The following is a 19,574-nucleotide window of genomic DNA, read 5'->3' as shown; positions in this document are numbered from 1 at the left end:
CTACCCAGACAAACGTTTGGGAGTCGGAAACCTGGCAATACAGATCATTGGAAAGACGTTAGACTCCGCCGTGGGTAGCTGGATAGTATAGTGAGAATTGACCAACCTCAATGTTGAAAACTGAGTAAATGGCCAGAGAAGCTCGTCGGTCATAGACAATGGACAAATACTCCAATAATCGACCAAGTCTTCTGTGAAATATACCTCTATTTGGCTCAATTTCTACCATTCTTTTAGTCAAGCCAAGTTAGATCGTTACGCCCAAAAGCTATAGACCCCCCCCCCTCCCCCTCGTCTGCACAAGAAGCCCACCCGGACCCTTCTACATCTGCTTGGAGCTTAGGTCGCGGGTGTACCCGGTGGCGTTGCCCCTGCGGTTCCAGGACATGTCGTCTGTACATTGTCAGATATACAATCACTGCCACTGGCTCTTACAGCACGCCGCAGCTGGGCTCGCATGTCTGCCAGCTCGCTGGAGGAACATCTGGAACCTCCGGAACACCGTCACATAAACAACACCTCTGTTTACTTGCAAGTCTTTGTACTACATCATGAGTTAGTGGGTACAGGTGCGAGTTGTAGATACGAGGGAAGGCCGGGCCAAAAATGAGTAGAAACTTCTGCCACTGCAGTCGTTAGAAACCCAACAAAAGAGTTTGGAAATTTGATGAGTTCGGTCAACCATACCTCCGTTGCTGCTTTATCAATTGCATTATATACATGTAATCTATGATTGCAAAGCTTTATTCGTTGCCTTTTACAATGGTGCTCATGGGTATAATGATCATTTTGCTTTGGGACAAGCTTTGGGATAAATGTAAATCTGATTATGTAAGTGCAACGCCCCTCACTGCCAAATGATACCACCGTGGTCTGTTCGTCTCCCGTGTCTTCCAAAATCTCATGTCATCTTCAGTAATCCGTATTTTGGTAAATTTCGTCTCTCTTTTTCCCTTTATCCTACGCCACTTTCTCTGTTAGTTAAGGATCTCAAGCAAGTCCAGAAAATCGCACAAGCCAGTGCTGACAATACAATGAACCAAGTTTGTTCTTTGTATTACGACGGTGCGCGGGCATGGCCAGCGTCAGTCAAATCGTTTTTGGGAAAAGCAGGAAAACGCTCGCATTCCGACGATGCCTGCACGATTAAGCTCCGTCAGCGGTGACTTTATCGCGGCACTTCTTTTCATGTCACCCCTTGTTTTGTGGGAAAAGATCCCTGGCTTCCATTCGGACTGCACGTGAAGGTTGTCAGGCTGGACGGTGACGTCACCGCACCTGTTGGCCATGGGAAAGACGAATGATGCGATGACCGAATCGCGAGCTAACTTCAGTTCGTTCTTTCTAGCTCACCAGAGACTGGACTTTGTAACTGAGTTGCTAGAACGCGAACTCACCCCAATCGATGAATCGGCAAAAATATAGGTCCTAAAACAGTAGACGTTAAGGACGCATTCAGAAAACTTTGGAGTTGTTTCTTCTTTTCTTATTGTTTTTCTGAGTGGATCTGGTATTTTTCACGGTGACGATGTGAGTGTCGTGGAAACGCGTGTCATCAGTAGATATGTCACTACTGGTTACGGCCTAGCTTGAACAGACCAAAACGGCGGTTGGAATCGTGTGAACTGCGGAGGTAATGAAGCAGTTCTAACGTGGTACCACCGGGCTTTCAGAAGATACATGTCACACCAACGCCGGCCAGGGAGATTAGATCAAGACAGCTTTGGCGATAGCAGCTGGCAAATTTATCAAGGGCTTACAAGCTGCACGACAAACAGTTCACTTTGATAAGCCCATAACACTGTTCACAGAGGGCGAACCCGTAAACAATTGTGAACCCGGCTGAACGCCGAGCGGCCTAAAAACAACTCGGGATCATTTAGTGATGTTGTCACGACGCTTCCGCGCGGTAGAAATAAAACAGGTGGATGCACGGGACAGAGCGTAGCCTGGAAGCCAGACTGTTTCCTGGGTCTAAGGCCAGGTTCTTCCCTCCTGAACCGTCCATAAAGGCCTAAACTGTACCGAAAAGGGGGGTCTTCACATTCCTGCCTCCACAAGACCCACCAGTTTCATAAATAAATAAATAATAGATAGAAGAAATTGGCAACAAAAGTAACGTAATTTGCCAAACTACTTCGCACGGCTGAGCTCCTTTCCAGATGATTCTACTTTTTTTGAATTATTGCTTTTAATATTTCCTAGCCGCTAGGATTTGTCGCAGACTAGAGACTAGAGATATCTCCGTACTGGCGGCACACCTACTGACCTCACTGATGCTCTACTCAATAGCTAACACGCCGGTAACCTTTCCGTGGTCTTTAGGTGATGCGAGGTGGGAAATGAGGATGACAAGCAAAATCCATGCCAAACGACCAAGCGATGATATCGCACGGACCAAGCAGGCGGGGAGAAAAAGCTCTTCCTCGGTGTTACCGGACAACATCGCTCCAACCAAAACATGGACCAAAACGGAAGAAAATCTGGGGTACCACAGGTACATTCATTCATATGTGCCATGGTGTCATGGAGGTTTTTATTTGGATTACAAGTTGTCAATCAAATTAAAACCATCGAAAGTGTCGTTTAGTTCGATGTTAAATATTTGAATGAAATTAATTGGTGAATACTCAAAACATGCAAAAATGTATCGGATCCAATGTTTCTGCTAGGCGGGAATATTTCGGTGTATATTTGTACCTTTCTTGTGGCTATGTATGTAATCCACAAGCGGGTGCAAAGTAATTTTAGTTTTATGCCAGTGTTTGAAATATGTAGCACACTTTTTCAGCAGATGGCAAACCGTTACAATAAGTACAATACTAGAGAGGGATAGAAGTTGTTGCAAACAAAAAAAAATGCAGAAAGTGTGCCGGATTCTTACATCTGCTTGGAGATTATTTTATGTAAATATGCTATACAGCTCACTCCTCAAGCGCAGTACTTGGAAAGCAGGGGAGTAAGACTTTGCGCATGAAAACTTATTTGATCCTGTTACTGTACACAGTTTTAACCTCCCATAAACCATGATTGAAGACTTCCCTATACCGCACAGACAGCCCGCATAGCCGATAAATATTTCATGGCTAGTCCAATCAATCTTCAGTCTCCAGAAGACAGAAGAACGCAGGAAAAACTCTCTCCATTGAAATGCGTGCCCAATCCCATTCTCCTCGCGCGCCTGTTGGCTCGAGATATGAGATGTATATCACGTATGATCCAAATTCCTTTGGTCAGGGTTTTCTCCATTCCACAAGCACCGGTACCAACACGGCCTCACACATAGAGGATGGGGGAGCGCACTCATTTTTCATCGCCAGACCCTGCACGCATATTACTCGTGGTAAATATTTCTAAACAATAGAGAAACGTGCCCGAGGCGCCTGAACGGTGACAACGGACTGAAAAAATATTCAAACCGCAATTGACAAAATATAATACAAATGCTTTTAAGCTACAGACACATAAACCATAAACCGTTGATAAACGTCAGGAGAAGTTAGGGCACTGGCTGTAGAATTCTTCCTCTTGCTGTGGGCCGACGAGAGACCGCCCGACGCGGCTTACTACATTTGCAGCTACATTTGCTGTTATCTGTTTAGCGAAAGCGCACTCTTCAATTGTCCGATATCAGTAGCCCACTTCATCTCACTGGTGGACACTTACCAGTCGTTATGGTGACTGGCAAACAAAACGTTCCAACTTCTTGACGTTCCAACGTCTTGTTTAGGAATCTTGCCAAACAGGCTGACAGACAGTAAACCCTAGTAACGCAGATTTCGTCAGATATTTTGGAAAAAACTATGAAATAGTGAATTTGACGTGTGTTGGGTTTGATTGTTTAGGTGAAAAGACAATACGGCATGGTTTCTTAATCCTTGTACACAGCCTTATGTGTACGGTTAACTCTGCCTACGATTGACAATTGAGATTGCTGTAAAAAGCGGTCTCAACAGAAAAATCCCTTTCTGCAGTGGGTCTGAAACAAGGAAAAACCTTTCTAATGCGACGCAGTCGTTTGCTTCCATAGAAAAATACTTACGGCCAGGAAAGTCGCGGAGTTGAAAATGTGTTTGAATGGTACAACCTTGCACTCTCCGAGCACCCAGATGTAAGGACCCGACGCAACCTTTCTTACGCGTGGTTTTGTAACATTTCGGACATCTATTATATGTAGAACACCTGATTTACTGTTCGCCTATCACCGGAGGATAGTCACACCGAGAAAGTGCGCACCATTTGAGAGATCCATGAAGACGCAGTGAATGCCACGAAATGTCCCCGACCGATCAAACGCTTTACAGTCTAACTTTTGTATCCTACACCCTTAGTGATTTAAAGGAGATGTACATGTAAGGGGAGAGAGGAAAACAGAAAATAGGAACTTACTGGCGGGTGACGCGCGCTACCGTGCCGCCTCGCTACCTGCCGCTCTCCGACTGCCACCTGTTCCTGGCGGAGGCGGGGTTTTGCACCTGGGTTTACCGTGTGTCGTTACTAAACCCCTGCCGTGTGAGCATCACGCAAACCGTGTGGCGAACAGATCGCATGGCATGGCCAACACATGTGGACACCGAGCGAGTCAACAACGCCAGAATTGTTCTCAGGAAGTTTGTACGGGGGAGAGTCGCTAAAATCACGTAGAAATCCGCCGTTTTAATAACCCGGGAATCGTGTAGGTATGGCGGGTGCGGCATCTTTTTACTTGCTGTTGCCTTTGTGAGGAAGGAAAAATGTTATGAAATGATTGTAAACGGGCGTTCTTTCGTGCGATCGCATGCGGCCGAGGGGATTTAGCCTTGTGTGTGGTGAGCCTACAATACATTGAACAGTGTTCGCCAAACACTTCACTCACTGGCCACTTTCTAATTTCCAAGAACCCTTATCGCTCTCCTTACATAATGAAAGGTGGGGTGGCTAGGTGAAGACCTCCCCGAGTTTCATTCAAACTGAGCATCATTCTCACGCGACGATGGGACTTCTCTTCAAAAGTGAAGTTGGGCCTGAAACTTTCCAGATGTCATTCACGGCGGCTTGGCAGAAATGTGCAACATGCAGCCCACATATTGCGAACATATGTGGGAGATACCGGAGACATATAGACACAGGTGTGTGAAAGCGCAGTATCGTACGCAATTAAAGTCCTGTTTTACAAGATACGGACAAGGTGGTGCACACGGGTTCCTCACAACACGTGTTGGCCACTTGCCGATTGATATTTCCTGCAGTGTTATATGATAAAGCAAATATTGAAATAAAACACAGCTAGCTGTTGATTCGTGATCTCCAAGCAGTTCTATGGACCCGGCTCGGCCCCAGTGCTCTACGCGTTTTTGCAACATTTAGAGAGTCTGTTCACCTTTTGTCAAAACTTTTCAGAGGTAGATAAGACAGGGAAAACATCACTGGAGGGTGACAGGCAGTTTGAAAAAAAAGACTGATATGTTTTGTCACAGACACTAATAATCTGTCAGATAATACTTCTGTTCACGGGTAACAATTGTCAAATCTTACTTTATGTCCACGGATATGAGTGAACATCAATCTAGCTAACTAAGCATGCCGAAAGACATGTTTTCATAATATCTGATTTCCCAGTTACCTTCGTTTACTAGTATTGAATAACTCTTATTTAACTGTTTTTTATAATTTGCTTTGTATTTAACTAATATCCTTTGTTTTGTGGTGGGATGACTTGAGTGTATCGTCACCTGGATTGTATTTAGTGAACTTTGCAATAAAAAAGAGAAGGAGGAAGGATACACACAAAAAGGCCACAAAAGAGACAGAAAACATTCCCAAACGTTACATCTGCTTGGAGATTAGGCCTAGGAAAAGTAATACTGTGTTTCCGATCTAATACGTCCTGAAAGAAATATAGTCGGTATGTAGCTATATAGGAATTATCCCTCTTAAGATTTGGGCCGAAGTGATCCAAGAAATAATGTCTTTAAATTAAACATTATTGTTTTACAATGTAAAACTGAAATGCGTCGGAGCACCGGTACTTCCAATATCACATTTCAATTATACGGATACACATTGTGCAAGCACAAATCAGTTTCTGTTGCAACAGCAATGAGAAGAACACGGTGAAAAACGATCCTTCAACGTTTTCATCACAAGGATGTCGGATCGAAAATGTTATGTCCCTTGAAAGCAGTCGTTTTGATGTTTTTGATTAAGTTTTTTATTTTATATAAGTTGTTCGGGTAACCGTTAACACAGTATTTTGCTTCCAATGCCCCACTGCGAGCTACTGATCCGGACTTCCATCCCGACGGAAGGGGAGGGAGGGGGAGGAACCTGCTTCTTTCAACAGGTGAGGATGTTTGGTGCGTCACAGGAGAGGTTGAATGTGCGGAATGTCAATTACAGGTCAGGAAATGGAACAAGCCGCAGCCCTCTGCACCGCTCCCGCGCCCAGAGGCATGGCAGGAAATGGCTGGAACTGCCAAGACATTAGAGCAAAGGAGGGTTTAGACTTAAAGGACTGAAGCAAGCTCCTTGGCTGAAGTCAACCATCTCTGATTGCCTTTTTTTCTCAAATCAAGATCTGTATCCATCTCCAAACGTTCGGACGAAACAACTTGCACACCGTGTGTAGTCAAAAGAGAGTGTATCAATTTAATATCTTTGGGCGTGTCTGTATTGGGATTTCCAAAAGCCCCATCCAAGCAACTCATCCTTCTGGCATTAGATTGAATGAGTTGTTACTACTTATACAAAGCTAAGTTTTTACTTTTATCCAGTACAAAGTAAAAAGAAAACGGTGACTCACCAAAGTCCATTGATCTAAGATAAGGCAGAAAATTCGGTGAGTCATCTTTCTCTTGTGTTGGATAAAGCTACAAATTTGTACAAGTGTGTACAATACCGACACAAAGGAGTTTTCGTTCTAGATTATGCTAAGAAATAGGAGGAGTTCCTTAGAGGGAACATTCAGGAAACCCCAATACAGCCGTATTTACACGCCCTCTCCCGAGTTGACCCAGTGTGCATGTTGATCGGTACGAGTGTTTGAAGATGGACTGAACTTACTTTGAGAACAAGACAATTAGAGATGGCAGACTCCACCTCCTTCACTTGCGCCATGAATGCAAACCGGGACACTGAGACACACAGACAAGCCCAACGCAAAGTCCTACACAGGCCCTGCGTTTGTAGATGGGGCGAACGCGTACTTGTGCGAACTGCTACCAAAGTCCTGGGGAACTATGAATCCTGTATAGTAAAACGGTATGCTGAATTCCGAAACATCTCTTCAAAAACACCACCGTATAGCTGTCAATGTGCAATACGAAACGCATCTGCGAACAAAAACGACAGGTATACGCTGAATAATATGGACGGCAGTGGTTGTATATGGAAGGCAGAAAGAGGCAGAACCATTTAGACCAGGACTTATCCCAAACAAACCATCGATTTTGAAACGGCCAGTGAAAGATGAAATCGTCTCTAAGTTCATTTGCAACTCATAATATACATTTGCATTGACGAAATACTATGACAAAGCAGGGCAACAATGCCTTGCTTTAATGACTATTGAATCATATAATTGTCATAGGTACAGGGTGGAGAAGATGGAAAGAATGAATGAAAGAGGGAAAGAGAGAACGAGTGACGGAGGGAAAGAAATGCGAAACGAAAGCGAAAGAGGAAAAGGTAATAAATTACGCAACAGACTTGATTTCTGCATCGTCCAGTGCACATCATGAAAATAAATCTCGATAGTATCGACGTCCACGACGACTGTCCCTTTGCTGCATCCCGATTAACTGGTTACAATGATGCTTTACAGTCGAACTTGTACAACTGACCATCTTCACATACCTGGCCAATGTGCCTACTTTTAGGTGGTCCCTAAGACAGAAACATCCTGTCTACAGTAACCACCTGTACACATAGACTAGATCTTATCAGTCCCCTGGATGGGGTTTCTTGTTTCTTTGCACCGTGTAGCGTTCGTCATTCTGAATTTCTGTATCTGTAGCCCTTTCAGCAGGCTCTATAGGATGGGCTTTTATAGGGGCTTATAAATGTGTTAATAGTATCATAGTTGTGCCCAGTTTCTACAGAGGTGGCCTACAAGAAACCGTGTACAATCAGAACTGCTTCACAGCCAGAAAAAAAATCACATTATAATCCTCACAAAAGCCAACCCTTAGAGCCTGCTCAGGAGGCTACCGCATCCGGACACATGCCTTGCATTTACAGAATTTACGGTCCTTTCACTAGAATTGTCACCCAGTGGATGGCTCTTCATAAATCCCACTATGTTTGGCTTTTGAAAGTTGGATCGGTTCACCGGCCGTGCATGTCTATCGAAATGTTTGTAATTGTTCCAATTAGTCCTGAGCCGGCCGATACTGTTGTCACGAAGAAAATGTCCCAAATCCGCGCTACAAAAGAGAGATAAAGTCAGATATCCGAGTGGATACGGATTGAAAAGAACTAGCATACCTGCGCTGTTCCAGTGAGGTGGGGGTATTTGTGACCTCGCTATCCGGCCCAGTCATTAGCGGAGAGCCGCCCTCTGGACTTAATGATCGTCCCACGATCGGAGTCTGTAGCGCCTATAGTAGTCTACCTGCGGCCGGGCCGTTCTGCGCACAGGCTTGATACCGGGACTTACAACTTGTAAAGCTGCCAACCTCTGCATGAATGAGAGCCGGCTACCACAGAAGTCCCGAAGACACGTCCTCTTGAGTAGGGGCTTTGAGATAATGACTTCATGGGATTTATAGTGGAATCTTAAAAGCCTGCCGGACAACAGCTCGGCTTGACTTGGATAGCCCGGGCTTGGGAGCAAGCCAGAGGCGATGTCAGGCCTTTTCTCCCAGCGATCACGTATGCCCAAGCGCAGGTGGGATTTTCTTGTCGACAGTCAGTTCCGACAACCACCAAAGCGACAAAACGCAGAAGCCTTCGGAACACCAGACGGCCGACGATACCAACCGTCAGGATAGCAGAGAGTAGAGGCGTCCACAGATACCTGGTTAGCTACCGTTCTCTCGTTAAGTTTTACGATGGGCTGATGTGGGTGGTCTTGAGAACAAGCCAGGTGTGCTGATGTCGGTGCTGTGCTATCGCACACACGTCTGTTCCATCCCCGCCACCCTCTCACATACTGTCAGCCTGCTGTTAAACAGCAGATACCGTACTTAACTTACCTCGCTGACAGACGACCGCCCTGATGTGTGAACTATACTCTCCGGTAGTCGTTCCCTTCCTCTCCCGCGGTCACCAAACTGGAAGTAAGCCGCGATTTCCCGCGAACACGGCAGGATCGCAGGGGAAACGGTTTGACCCTAGGGGGAGGACCAATCATCCTGACACCCTATCCATCACACATCTCTGTATCATGAAGTGCTCTTTTATTTCCCCCTCATTGGTTCGTTGTTCGGCTATTAGCCGCAGCTGATTTATAGAGGAGCTTTTTGTCCCATGTTGGGATGGCTGGAGGCGCAGCACCCACAGAACGATCCATCCAGCACCGCCCATCCAAAACGTCTCGTATATAAAATCATATCAGCGTATATAAGGATGATATCCGTTCAACAGTTTCCAAATGTTGTGTCGGAAAGGATATGTATCGTATATAAACTATACCGAAATTCTGATGAAACGTTGACCAAATATCCAACAGAAACCGTGATGTGCAAGACAACCCAACCCTGTACGTACCTGACAACAACTGACGTACCGTGGTGGTCAGGCGTTAACAGGTGTTTAGTTATTGTTGATAGTTGACTTTGCTATAAACAGTTCTTCATCCAGGCTGCCCGCCCAGAGTCCCGTGTATGTACATTACGCCCTGGGACAGTGCTACAGTGGTGACCCCGCCCATCCACAGGTGAGCCCCCCGTGACGTCACGGCCATCCTTCAGCTGTCCAAATAGAACCAACCTGTCGACCATATGACTCAGGCCAGGACAGGTTGTCTGTCTTCAGGACAGGAAGTACAGATGGTCAGGTAGAGGGCAACAAGAATGGGACAAAATTAGAAGGAGAAAAAGTTCACTGGGAGGGAATGAAGCGTGCTCAGTGGTTTCTCTCCAGTGCTTTTGGTTCGTGATTAGAACTGTCACGCGGTGTTTTACTGTAAAGGGGAAATGTTCGAGGTGGTGGTGAAGTAGTCATCGCAAAAACTGCCAGTTATAGCAGACGCTGGGAGCGAGTACTGTCTGAGAGGCCTGGCAGTCAGAAACAACCCCCACATCTGCTTGGGCATTGAAATATTGTGGATCATTCCGAAGGCAATGATTGCAGAGTGCCTGGGTGAGGCTTTGACCGTACGATGGCGTGCAGAACTAATATATAGACTCATCCAATCAAAAAGTAGACGTGACTGCTGACATCTCCCTCCGTACATTATAAACTAGACAACCTGTCAGCACCACAATAAATATCTACACAACAACTTGTCAAGTACATGTCACCTGAACAATAAATTGTCTTGGACGGATAGTCTTGGTTTCAAGTGGAAAATGAAACCAAGCGTAACATAGGTACAGAACATTGCAAGATATGATAGAGAGAACTAAGAAGTAACAATAGGTTTTTTGTGTCCGTCTTTCTGTTTACTTGTAACGTCAGTGTCCCAGCCTCCGACTGAACCTACGTACTGATCGGTACCTTATGCGTCGACCTACGCGGGGTATATTGTATATGCCTCAGGCGCGGTGACATTAGTCCTGTGATTTTCGTGGTAGGTTTAAGTAACCAGAAACAGAAACAAATCCATAAAAGGAAGACACCGCAAGAAACCACTCAGAGCTTACTGAGGGCAGACTTCAAAGATAGAGAACTAGCACCATTGCTGTCAGAATGCAAACTATTGGAGCTAAGGAAACTCGCGATGAACAGTATAAAGTGGGGAGAGTTGAAGAAAGACTGATTGTAGCTGCAGGGTGTTCAGATCATGGCAGTAGCAGAACACAGTGGACTACTATGTGATAGAACCGACGGTGGACAATGATTCACTCGGACCCGTAACAGGACAGTTTATACCACACATCCACGACTGCCCTTGCTTTGCTGTCGTACACCTATCGTACGACAAAAGTGACAGTGCACAATGCCGCAATGGTCGAAACCCTAGTTCATAATGTGTAGTATAGTATTCTCTTTCCCCATTCTATAACGTTTTTTTTACAGCAAACCTTATTCGACTGTACGTATCTGCAACGGTTTGGTTCAGTTCTGAGCTTAGCGAAGTGATACTGTGTGGAAAATATACAGCCTGATTGTCAATCGGTAAAATGTAAGGCAGAGGGCCGACTCGTCGTTGTCGTTGTCCGTATTGACGAGAATCTCAATAAAGATTTCCGGAAGAAGCCTACCGGAACATGTTCGCTCCATGCGCGGAGAAAACGTCAAAGAGCGATCGCCTGAAGACGACCCACATGTCTGTATGAAACACCAGTAGTGCTTGACACAGCCTACCTAGTTACGCAACCGAACGCTTGGCGACCGCCCCGTCCCAAGTCGACTCTAATTGTCGGATATCTGTCTAGTGTATTAACTGAAAGAGGTAAGATTCACACCTACCAGCTCCCCACACACCGCGGTAACAGCGTACAACCAGTCCCTCTCTCACTCCCAACACGGCGTCTTCTCCAGAAGCTAGAGTGGCAGTGACGTCGTCCGGTACTTAAAGAGGTGGCGGCCGGATCGTCAATCTGTCACAAACACCTGCGTGCGCACAGGTACGTCTATACCTGCGTGGCCCTCGTTAAGCGCACATTCCCGTGTAAAAATCCAGCATCACAAACTCCACACCTGGACCGCCCCGGGCGCCTTGCTAATCACTGTCTTGACCCCTCCACAGTGCCTCCCTACCGGGGTGTACATAATAAGAGGCTTCAGCCCACCGCCTTACAGCTCCCATTGTTGCCGGCAACTCAGCTGGATAATAGATATACCCCAGGTGTGAGATCAAAAACAACCACAAGTATCCTGTCTTCTGTCGTCCTGCCATTGTTCTGAGCAGGTTGACCTCTCCCAGCCTGTGCAAGGGTCATCAAGTCGAACCCGACAGTCATTCAGCCAAACGACTGGTAATTACCGAGTACAAATTATCGCTAGTTCAGACGGAGATGCTTATCTCACCTGAGATACTGGCTTCAAAGTAGAGAGACACAGTTCTGTGAACCGCACGTATTTTACAGAGGCGTAATGTTAACACTGGGAAAATCAACCCCATCGTGAAAGTTTGCATTTAGCTAAGTGAGTCGAGAAAGTTGTTGATGCTTGAATTGTTTGCTTTTCCAGCAAATTCTTATAGATTTTATCATTTTTCTGATCTTGAATGTTGCAAAGGTGACCTACTTCTAAACATTCATAAGTATTACTGGCGAAGACTGGTCCAAGTCAGGCAACAAGTGGGTTAGAATATGTATACCTGTAATCAGTTTCATCGTTCGTTTTGCTCTAAATATCAACCATGGTGTAATTTCATAATGACACGATCCTCAATCTTAAGTTTTAACAAAAAGAATTAATGTCCACTTTAGAGTATCAGCTTTAAGGATTTAGTTGAAAAAAACTATTTTCTCCATATAAGTGATGAATCGCCGGAAATGATTTAACATTTTGTCGCAAAGCCCCAAGCTTTATTTCAGTCAAACATGTCGACCAACCTCTCCGCGGAATGTGCTAAGAAATTCTTGTCGCTTCTGAACTGAAAGTGTTCCCTTTGGTCTAACAACGCGGACATACCAGGGAGACTATAAAACAATTTCGTGTTGTTTGAAAATGGAGAGTGCAGGATTTTATCTAGATTGTCTTGACAGGTGAATCGTCCGGTCTGCTTCATGAATATACCTGCCACAAAGAGATAAAGGAAAGATATCATCTTTATGACTTAGTAAGGTAAAGAAAAGCAGTTCATCTTCAGCCAAGGTGATGCGTTATACTCTAAAACACGACAACGAGACACATGCCGGTCTAGATCTGTTGGTGAGGTTCTTATGCGTCTCATTTTCATATTTAGGGTGTCAGCTCAATATACCTATGGCATAGCCTATGGGGCACTGGGTGCTGAATCGTCTATCCTACTCTGTAGAATTGACTTACATTTGTAAGGTAATTAGCACTGCAAGACTATATGCCGTGTAGAACTGCAGGAAGAGACAGGTATAATGTTATTCGGGTACGGTATGAATAACCTACTGCACAGACCTTTTTAGTGGCTGGTGTTTTTAATGGGTTTCGTTGCTGGTTTGTGCTATTTTCGGATCGCGTGTATGTCAGAAGAACTCCACAGGTCAGCCCCAAAAGCCACAGAAACCGCCAGCCGCGCAGAAAGTCCTTGCAGTAGGCTAGATTACGGAGAGGTTCCTGTAAATGATTGATACCATTACATTATCCGCATTAAGCGCGTTCGCTTCGGGGTATAGCTCAGATCAAACCCGGCTGTAAACGGTGTTAAATCCTGATTCATCAAACAGAAGGAATGCGGGGATAATAACTCTAAATTAGTAGCGGCAGTAGCGAACCCTATGATTATCCTATCAGCCCCACAGCACAGAATTACCGGGAATAATGAAGGCCGGACGATGTGAGAGTGTTTTTAATTTTATTTTACGCTTGAGGTTAAAAGTGGCGATCATCATCCTTCAAGCAGATGTAAGGTTCGCTCAGTGTATTACTATTTTTTTCAGCATTTCGTATGTCTTCTCTGGATGGAAGATGATAGCTAAAAGATATCTACCACGAAACAGATACGAACAAAATTCCGCAAAAAGAAAACAAAAACGTGTAACTTGAAACGCTGAGCCAGACCCTATATCTCTTTGGAGATTGGTTGTCGCGAGGTGTGTACGTTTTCATCATCGTCAACCAACGGAAACTCTAAGGTTTACCATGATTGTTTGTTGTTTGCTGTGCATGACAAACAACACATGTACAAGAGTTAAGGCATGTGGCAAAATGACAAAAATAAAGACGTGGAGCCAGCGGTCATGGCATGCCGGAAGTATGCAACATTAATCATATGTTATAAACTACCACCATTACCTGGTTTTCTGACCGAACTTATGCCAGGGTTCATACTGGTCGCAGCAGCCAACATTGAAAAAAAAATTGGAGAGTCCAAATTCAGGGGTATGATTTTCCACAGGAACAACCTGCCATCGAGTTTCCTAACCGTAATATCAGTAATAAGGAAAGGTGTAGTTAGGTAGCTCGCTATTTCCGTTGTTTGCTTATCTTAGGAGCCCACTGTCTCTGGTTCACCACCCTTTTTCATTATTTCCGTCACAAAATAGGCCTCATTCGGTTTCACATCGCCACCTGCAAGACCCGGAAAATTGGGAACATGTTTGCAAAGGTGGATGGTGGTCAGAAATCGTGTAAATAACCCGCAATCCTGGATACTATTACTCTTTTCTTTGTGACATACATCGAGACTAATAAGGTGTCCTTATATGCTTGATAGTGGGATTCTGATAGTTGGAAGTAGTTGAGGTCTTCCGCTGGACTGAGCAGTTCGAAAATTGGGAGGAAAGGCAATAGTTAAGCTGCGCCGCCTAGTGACTAAAAGTAAAACTACAGCTATTTACAAAAGTAAACGTTCAAACTCAAACTCACACTGATACACGGAATTTTATCACCGTTCGTCTGTTGGAACTAAAATGAAATAGAATATACAAACACACACACTTACAACGTTACAAGTAAAAATTGATGACGTTAGAAGAGATAAGTTACAAACCCTGTTCCTCTCCTTGGTGCTGAAATATCATCCATTGGTCAGTGGGCCATCTACTCAAACTATTTCTGTTACTTCTCTCAAAGGAAGTCAGAGTTGGGACCACGCGCGTGTGCTGGTAGTAAACTGTTCCAGACGTTGGGTCCACGGTAGTCATTTGTCTCTTGAAATACCAACAAAAAAATCAAACCATTGAACTACCTGATCGTACCAACTCAGATATTCTTAACTAAAATAGTAAAAATAGACAAAGACGCCAAAACGAAAGGTATTTACAATCTGTAATATCGTACATTCTATTAAGTTTGAGAGGCAGTATTAAGTTCAGCAGTGTACATAGATATACTTACAGTTAATGAACACACAGAAATTAAGTATAGTTTATCACGACAGACTAAAATGGAAGGAATAGCTAGGTAACTTCACTCAAAATGTCCAAAGGGCAAAAAAAATATTTTGAGCAATGGCATGCTTTGACGGTGTTGGAATTATGCTTCAACTCCGATATATAAAACTAAATAATCTAAACCAAACGCAAAAAGTTTGGAACTTCATTGTGGTCATATTGATGTATGGCATCAGGTTTGTAGAGATAGAGTAACAAACATCTTACAATGGATATTGTAATCACCCTAAAGTATCGTTGCTTGGTAACTTTAAGCTCGATACCCATTGACATTGTCAGTGGCACTGTTGAAGTGTTGTATGTAAATGAAACCACAGATACAATGTTCACGCATACAATTCCGTAGACTGCACAGTAGTTAGTTATATTTAATGAAAACCTCTTTCAGATGGAAACACGTCCGGTATTCTAAGACAGTGTCAAAACTAAGAACACGCGTACAGTAGAAAAAACTTAAGGACTTCCTTATCTGTGGTGTGCGTGTGACAGGTGTGTGACAGGTCTGGTGTTTCAGGTGTGGTGTCTCAGGGTTTGTGTGTCAAATTTAGTGTTTCATGTATGTTGTGACAGGTGTTGTGTGGCAGGTGCGGCATGGCAAGTGTAGTGTATCCGGTGTGCTGTATCAGATGTCAGGTATCAGGTGCCAGGTGTCGTGGGGTTTTCGTATAAGCGTTTGTCGGTGCCCAGGTGTCTCAGCTCTTTACTTCAAGAGTTGGTGGCTGCCCAGGTGGGTGTTGCAGTTCGGGCAGCTGTGCCGAGCGTCCTTCAGCTGTTTGACACACAGCGGGATCAAGCAGCATCCGAGATCACAGCTGCAAAACAAACAACAAGGCAATCTTCAGACATGGCAAACTGCCCGCGCGTGCACACACAGACATACGGACATACACACACACAACTAGGCAGAAACACACATGACACACACACACACATGCATACATACATACACATACACATGAGAGAGAGAGAGAGAAAGAGAGAAAGAGCGAGAGAGAGAGAGAACCAACTTGACTTCACTCACCCGATGAGGCAGAGGCCGCCCATGGCTACCCAGGTCATCAGGCCGATCTCGTAATCCACCCTGGTCTGGACGAGTTGCTGGCAGGTGGAACACGTGACTTGGACGGGTTCGTGACTTGTAAACTGCCGCTGCCCGGCCACTACAATCGCCCCGGGCTGCGACACTGCAACATGGTCAAGAAGCTGCATTAGTTTTTGTGCAGATGTTTAGATAGATGTTTATCATGGTCAACATTGATCTACGAAAGCCATACAAATATTCAGAATGCCACGGAAAATACTATATCTATGCATTTTTCTTCAAATACCAGTGCTAACATTAAATGCGCCAACGTTTCAGATATTACTCAATCTCTACAACTTGATAAGAACAGAGATGTACTTCCGGACGTTTCGAGTGACGTTCATCACTTCCGTGTCATTAGAATTCATTCTAGTGTCTAACCTTCATAAACGTAAATGTATCAAAATTTCAAGTCACGTTACACATGTACTGTATAGCAAAACATTGGACCAATACCACACTTACCTACAACGGTGGTACCCATTGGTGGGGGCGGAGGCTGTTGGGAAGAAGAAAAAGAGAGTATTATAAAAGCAACACACAAGGACTATACTATACATGACCAAATTCAGCAATATAGCAATATGTGATATCGCAGCGTTGTAAATATGTAATGTTAGGACAGTACTGGATGTGTGTTAGAAATCCCACCAAACACTGTGACGTTTATACACGTACCTATAGTACATCGAATAATATGTCCTCTTATATGGTACATGTGGTTTAGTTTCATAGTTGTTAGTAATATGTTGTTATCTCCATGAAAAATGGAGATATAGTTTTGAGTGTGTCTGTGTGTGTGTCTGTGTGTGTGTGTGTGTGTGTGTGTCTGTGTGTCCGGATTTTGTAGTGAGCATAACTCAAGAACCTCTGGACGGATTACGATGATATTTGGTTTGTGGGTAGGTGTTGGGAAGACAAAGGTCAAGGTCAATTTTGGGCCCCGTGGTATGTGACCTTTGTACTGCAGCAGAAATTCATTTTTTTGATCTTTTGAACTGGATGTGCTATGGTCTTGCTTTTTGGATGGCAGATAGCTTGTGACATAAGGGATATCTGGTGTATATTTGGTTCCCCTAGCAGGTTGCTCAGGAACTGCAGGGGCATTTTTGTCAAAATCTTCTAAGGACGATAACTGAAGAAGGGAATGACAAATTTACATGATATTTGGTATGTAGGTAGCTTAGACAGAGATGTACATCATGAAATGCAAATTATGCAAACTGGCACTTAATTTGCATATTTAATGAGGAAAATCTGTATTTGCAGTGTTTCCTTTACAGAACTCAGATACGTGCAATATATGTAGTTTGGGGCAGGTGGAACATTATCAGATACCCAATATGCAAATAAGTCATTAATTTGCATAATTTAATACTGTGGAAGCCATTTACATAATCAGACTATTTCATGGAGATATGAGGTCTACGAACTCTTGTTATACGTTGCACCTTATTATGCCACCAACGATTGTTGTGAAATTAAGTTATGACGAGGATAATGATGATACATGTACGTACCGGCGGCTGGTTGTAGTCCATTGGGACCTGTCCCGGGACAGGGGCCTGTACCTGCTGTGGATATCCCGGCGCAGACATCACTGGTGTTTCTTATTTCTGATGAAAAAAAGGTAAAAATAGCAAAGAGATGTAGCAAAAACGTAGGTGTATGGGCTACTAGTAAACAATTCATGGATTGTACCAGGGGAGGACAGGTAGCAGCCACGTCATGACATGGCCTAGCGAAGGGAAGCGTACCACGTCCGTGTTATAGCAACGAGTCAAAACTGTGGATTCGACTCGTCAATAGAAACCACCACACGGTATAGTAGATGTATATGCAGCAATAGATTCCTGAAATGTTGTTAAAAACTAATTTTCATGACGATAATAGGACGTAGGATAAATGGCATCAATGAGCTGAAACAAGGTCATGGATATAAAACCTAACCATGACCCAATATGATTCAGCTTCTCCACTAAATACCACAAAGCAAAGAAGAAAAAAAAACGAACAAAACAAGCCAAGTAGCCTCTATTTGCAGTCTTGTCGCAATTTGAATGATTTTCAAGTTCAGTGCCACCTTGAACATGCTGAGACAGCACCGATTTTTTATGTTTTGGAAAATTTCTGGGTAGTGAGCATAGAGCTACCTAATTGCTAATTATTCCTTTGTTTGAAGCCTTTTTAACTCAAATGCCCATACAAATCAACAGAAAACTCAGCAGGAAGAAATATCTCGTTGTGACTTTTGTGTCCGTAGTTTTTCTCAGTGAATTTTAAAGATGACTTCATGTGCTAAATACCGCCTATATGTCACCTGAATGAGTCTTTGCAAGGTACCATAAATATACAATACACCTAAGACTCGTGTGCATTAAACATCATAGGACGTGCACATTCTATTAATTGAGTCTCCTAGCCACAAGACTGATGTAAACAAAACTCTATTGATGCCATTCTTACCCTCTCATGCATAACGGTCTGTCATGTATGAAGTATTTTACCTCGTCTTGTGAGTAATACCTTCAGCTTCAACGTTTCAGTTTTCCTCCAAACACATAATATACACTTGACAGTGTCTGTCTGAAGTTTTGTGTCATACGTCGTGCATCACGAACTCTGCTCTTCTATGCATTTAAACATGGTGTATTTTTGCACCCATAAGTTGAGCTATTGTAAACTACCAGACCTGAGTCTGTGAACACATAGCCGTGGGGTTCATGTAAGTGGAGACCTGGCTAAGACATCGATTGCAATAAACAGCACTCTCTATAAAGGCAATTTGAAATCGGCAGAGGAGTTAGGATGTGAGGAGTACGAGCACGGTTGCATATATTCTCAAGTTACATATACAACTACAAATAGGATAAGATGTTTTGACGCCAGCAAAAGGGAAACCATGGAACTTCTTCTGCCCCAAATGCTGTCCTTAGTAGAGCCTGATATGACCCTGTAAGCGTGACCAATATATACAGTTTATCTAACGGTACAGTTTGGTATCGTATACAATAATAAAAACGGCACACCTACCCAACAGGTATGATAAGACACCGCACAGGTACACTACAAATAAAGCCCACAGCACGTGATCTATGGTAATGAAACATGATCCCGTGTTTAGAAGGTGTGGCCGAGTTGCTTTGGCGACGAGACCGGCCTCTTTGTGTTGGGCCTTGGGGGTGTAAGGCCACAGCAAGTAAATTTTATGGATGACATCAGAGCGCGCATTAATTTTCGCCTGATTTCAGAAAAAAAACAAGATTTTTTTTCTCCTGCAGGGATGGTCAACATGACGATAAAGTACCAAAATGAGCAAATATGTTGTATTGTAGCCTAATAATTGTACTTGTAGAAGTGACACTTGC

At 43.9% G+C, this 19,574-nt stretch overlaps 2 protein-coding genes across 5 annotated transcripts in view; both read right to left on the bottom strand.

Annotated features, from left to right (window-relative positions):
- The window catches only part of LOC118411348 (bone morphogenetic protein 3-like), a 32,135-nt gene extending 20,380 nt beyond the window's left edge, over positions 1 to 11,755 (bottom strand). The window contains exon 1 of one of the 4 annotated variants that reach the window (XM_035813575.1): positions 11,554 to 11,755. The gene's annotated coding sequence lies outside the window, so the exon portion shown is untranslated. Of the gene's footprint in view, positions 1 to 4,389; positions 4,534 to 8,463; positions 9,086 to 9,173; positions 9,299 to 11,553 lie in introns of those variants that run through there. The other 3 variants (XM_035813576.1, XM_035813580.1, XM_035813578.1) reach the window with 3 other exon arrangements.
- A 3,224-nt stretch (positions 11,756 to 14,979) lies between these two features.
- Positions 14,980 to 19,325, bottom strand: LOC118412714 (lipopolysaccharide-induced tumor necrosis factor-alpha factor homolog). The gene is made up of 5 exons (XM_035815742.1): positions 19,240 to 19,325; positions 17,727 to 17,822; positions 16,672 to 16,705; positions 16,144 to 16,306; positions 14,980 to 15,934 (listed from the first exon to the last, which is right to left on the bottom strand). The coding sequence occupies exons 2-5, from the start codon at positions 17,802 to 17,804 to the stop codon at positions 15,823 to 15,825; spliced, it is 387 nt and encodes a 128-aa protein (XP_035671635.1). The 5' UTR covers positions 17,805 to 17,822; positions 19,240 to 19,325; the 3' UTR covers positions 14,980 to 15,822.
- Positions 19,326 to 19,574: the final 249 nt, after the last annotated feature.

The sequence above is a fragment of the Branchiostoma floridae genome, chromosome 3 (genome assembly GCF_000003815.2).
Source record: "Branchiostoma floridae strain S238N-H82 chromosome 3, Bfl_VNyyK, whole genome shotgun sequence".
In the NCBI taxonomy this organism is placed as follows: domain Eukaryota; kingdom Metazoa; phylum Chordata; class Leptocardii; order Amphioxiformes; family Branchiostomatidae; genus Branchiostoma; species Branchiostoma floridae.
This window is presented reverse-complemented; position numbering and strand designations above follow the sequence as displayed.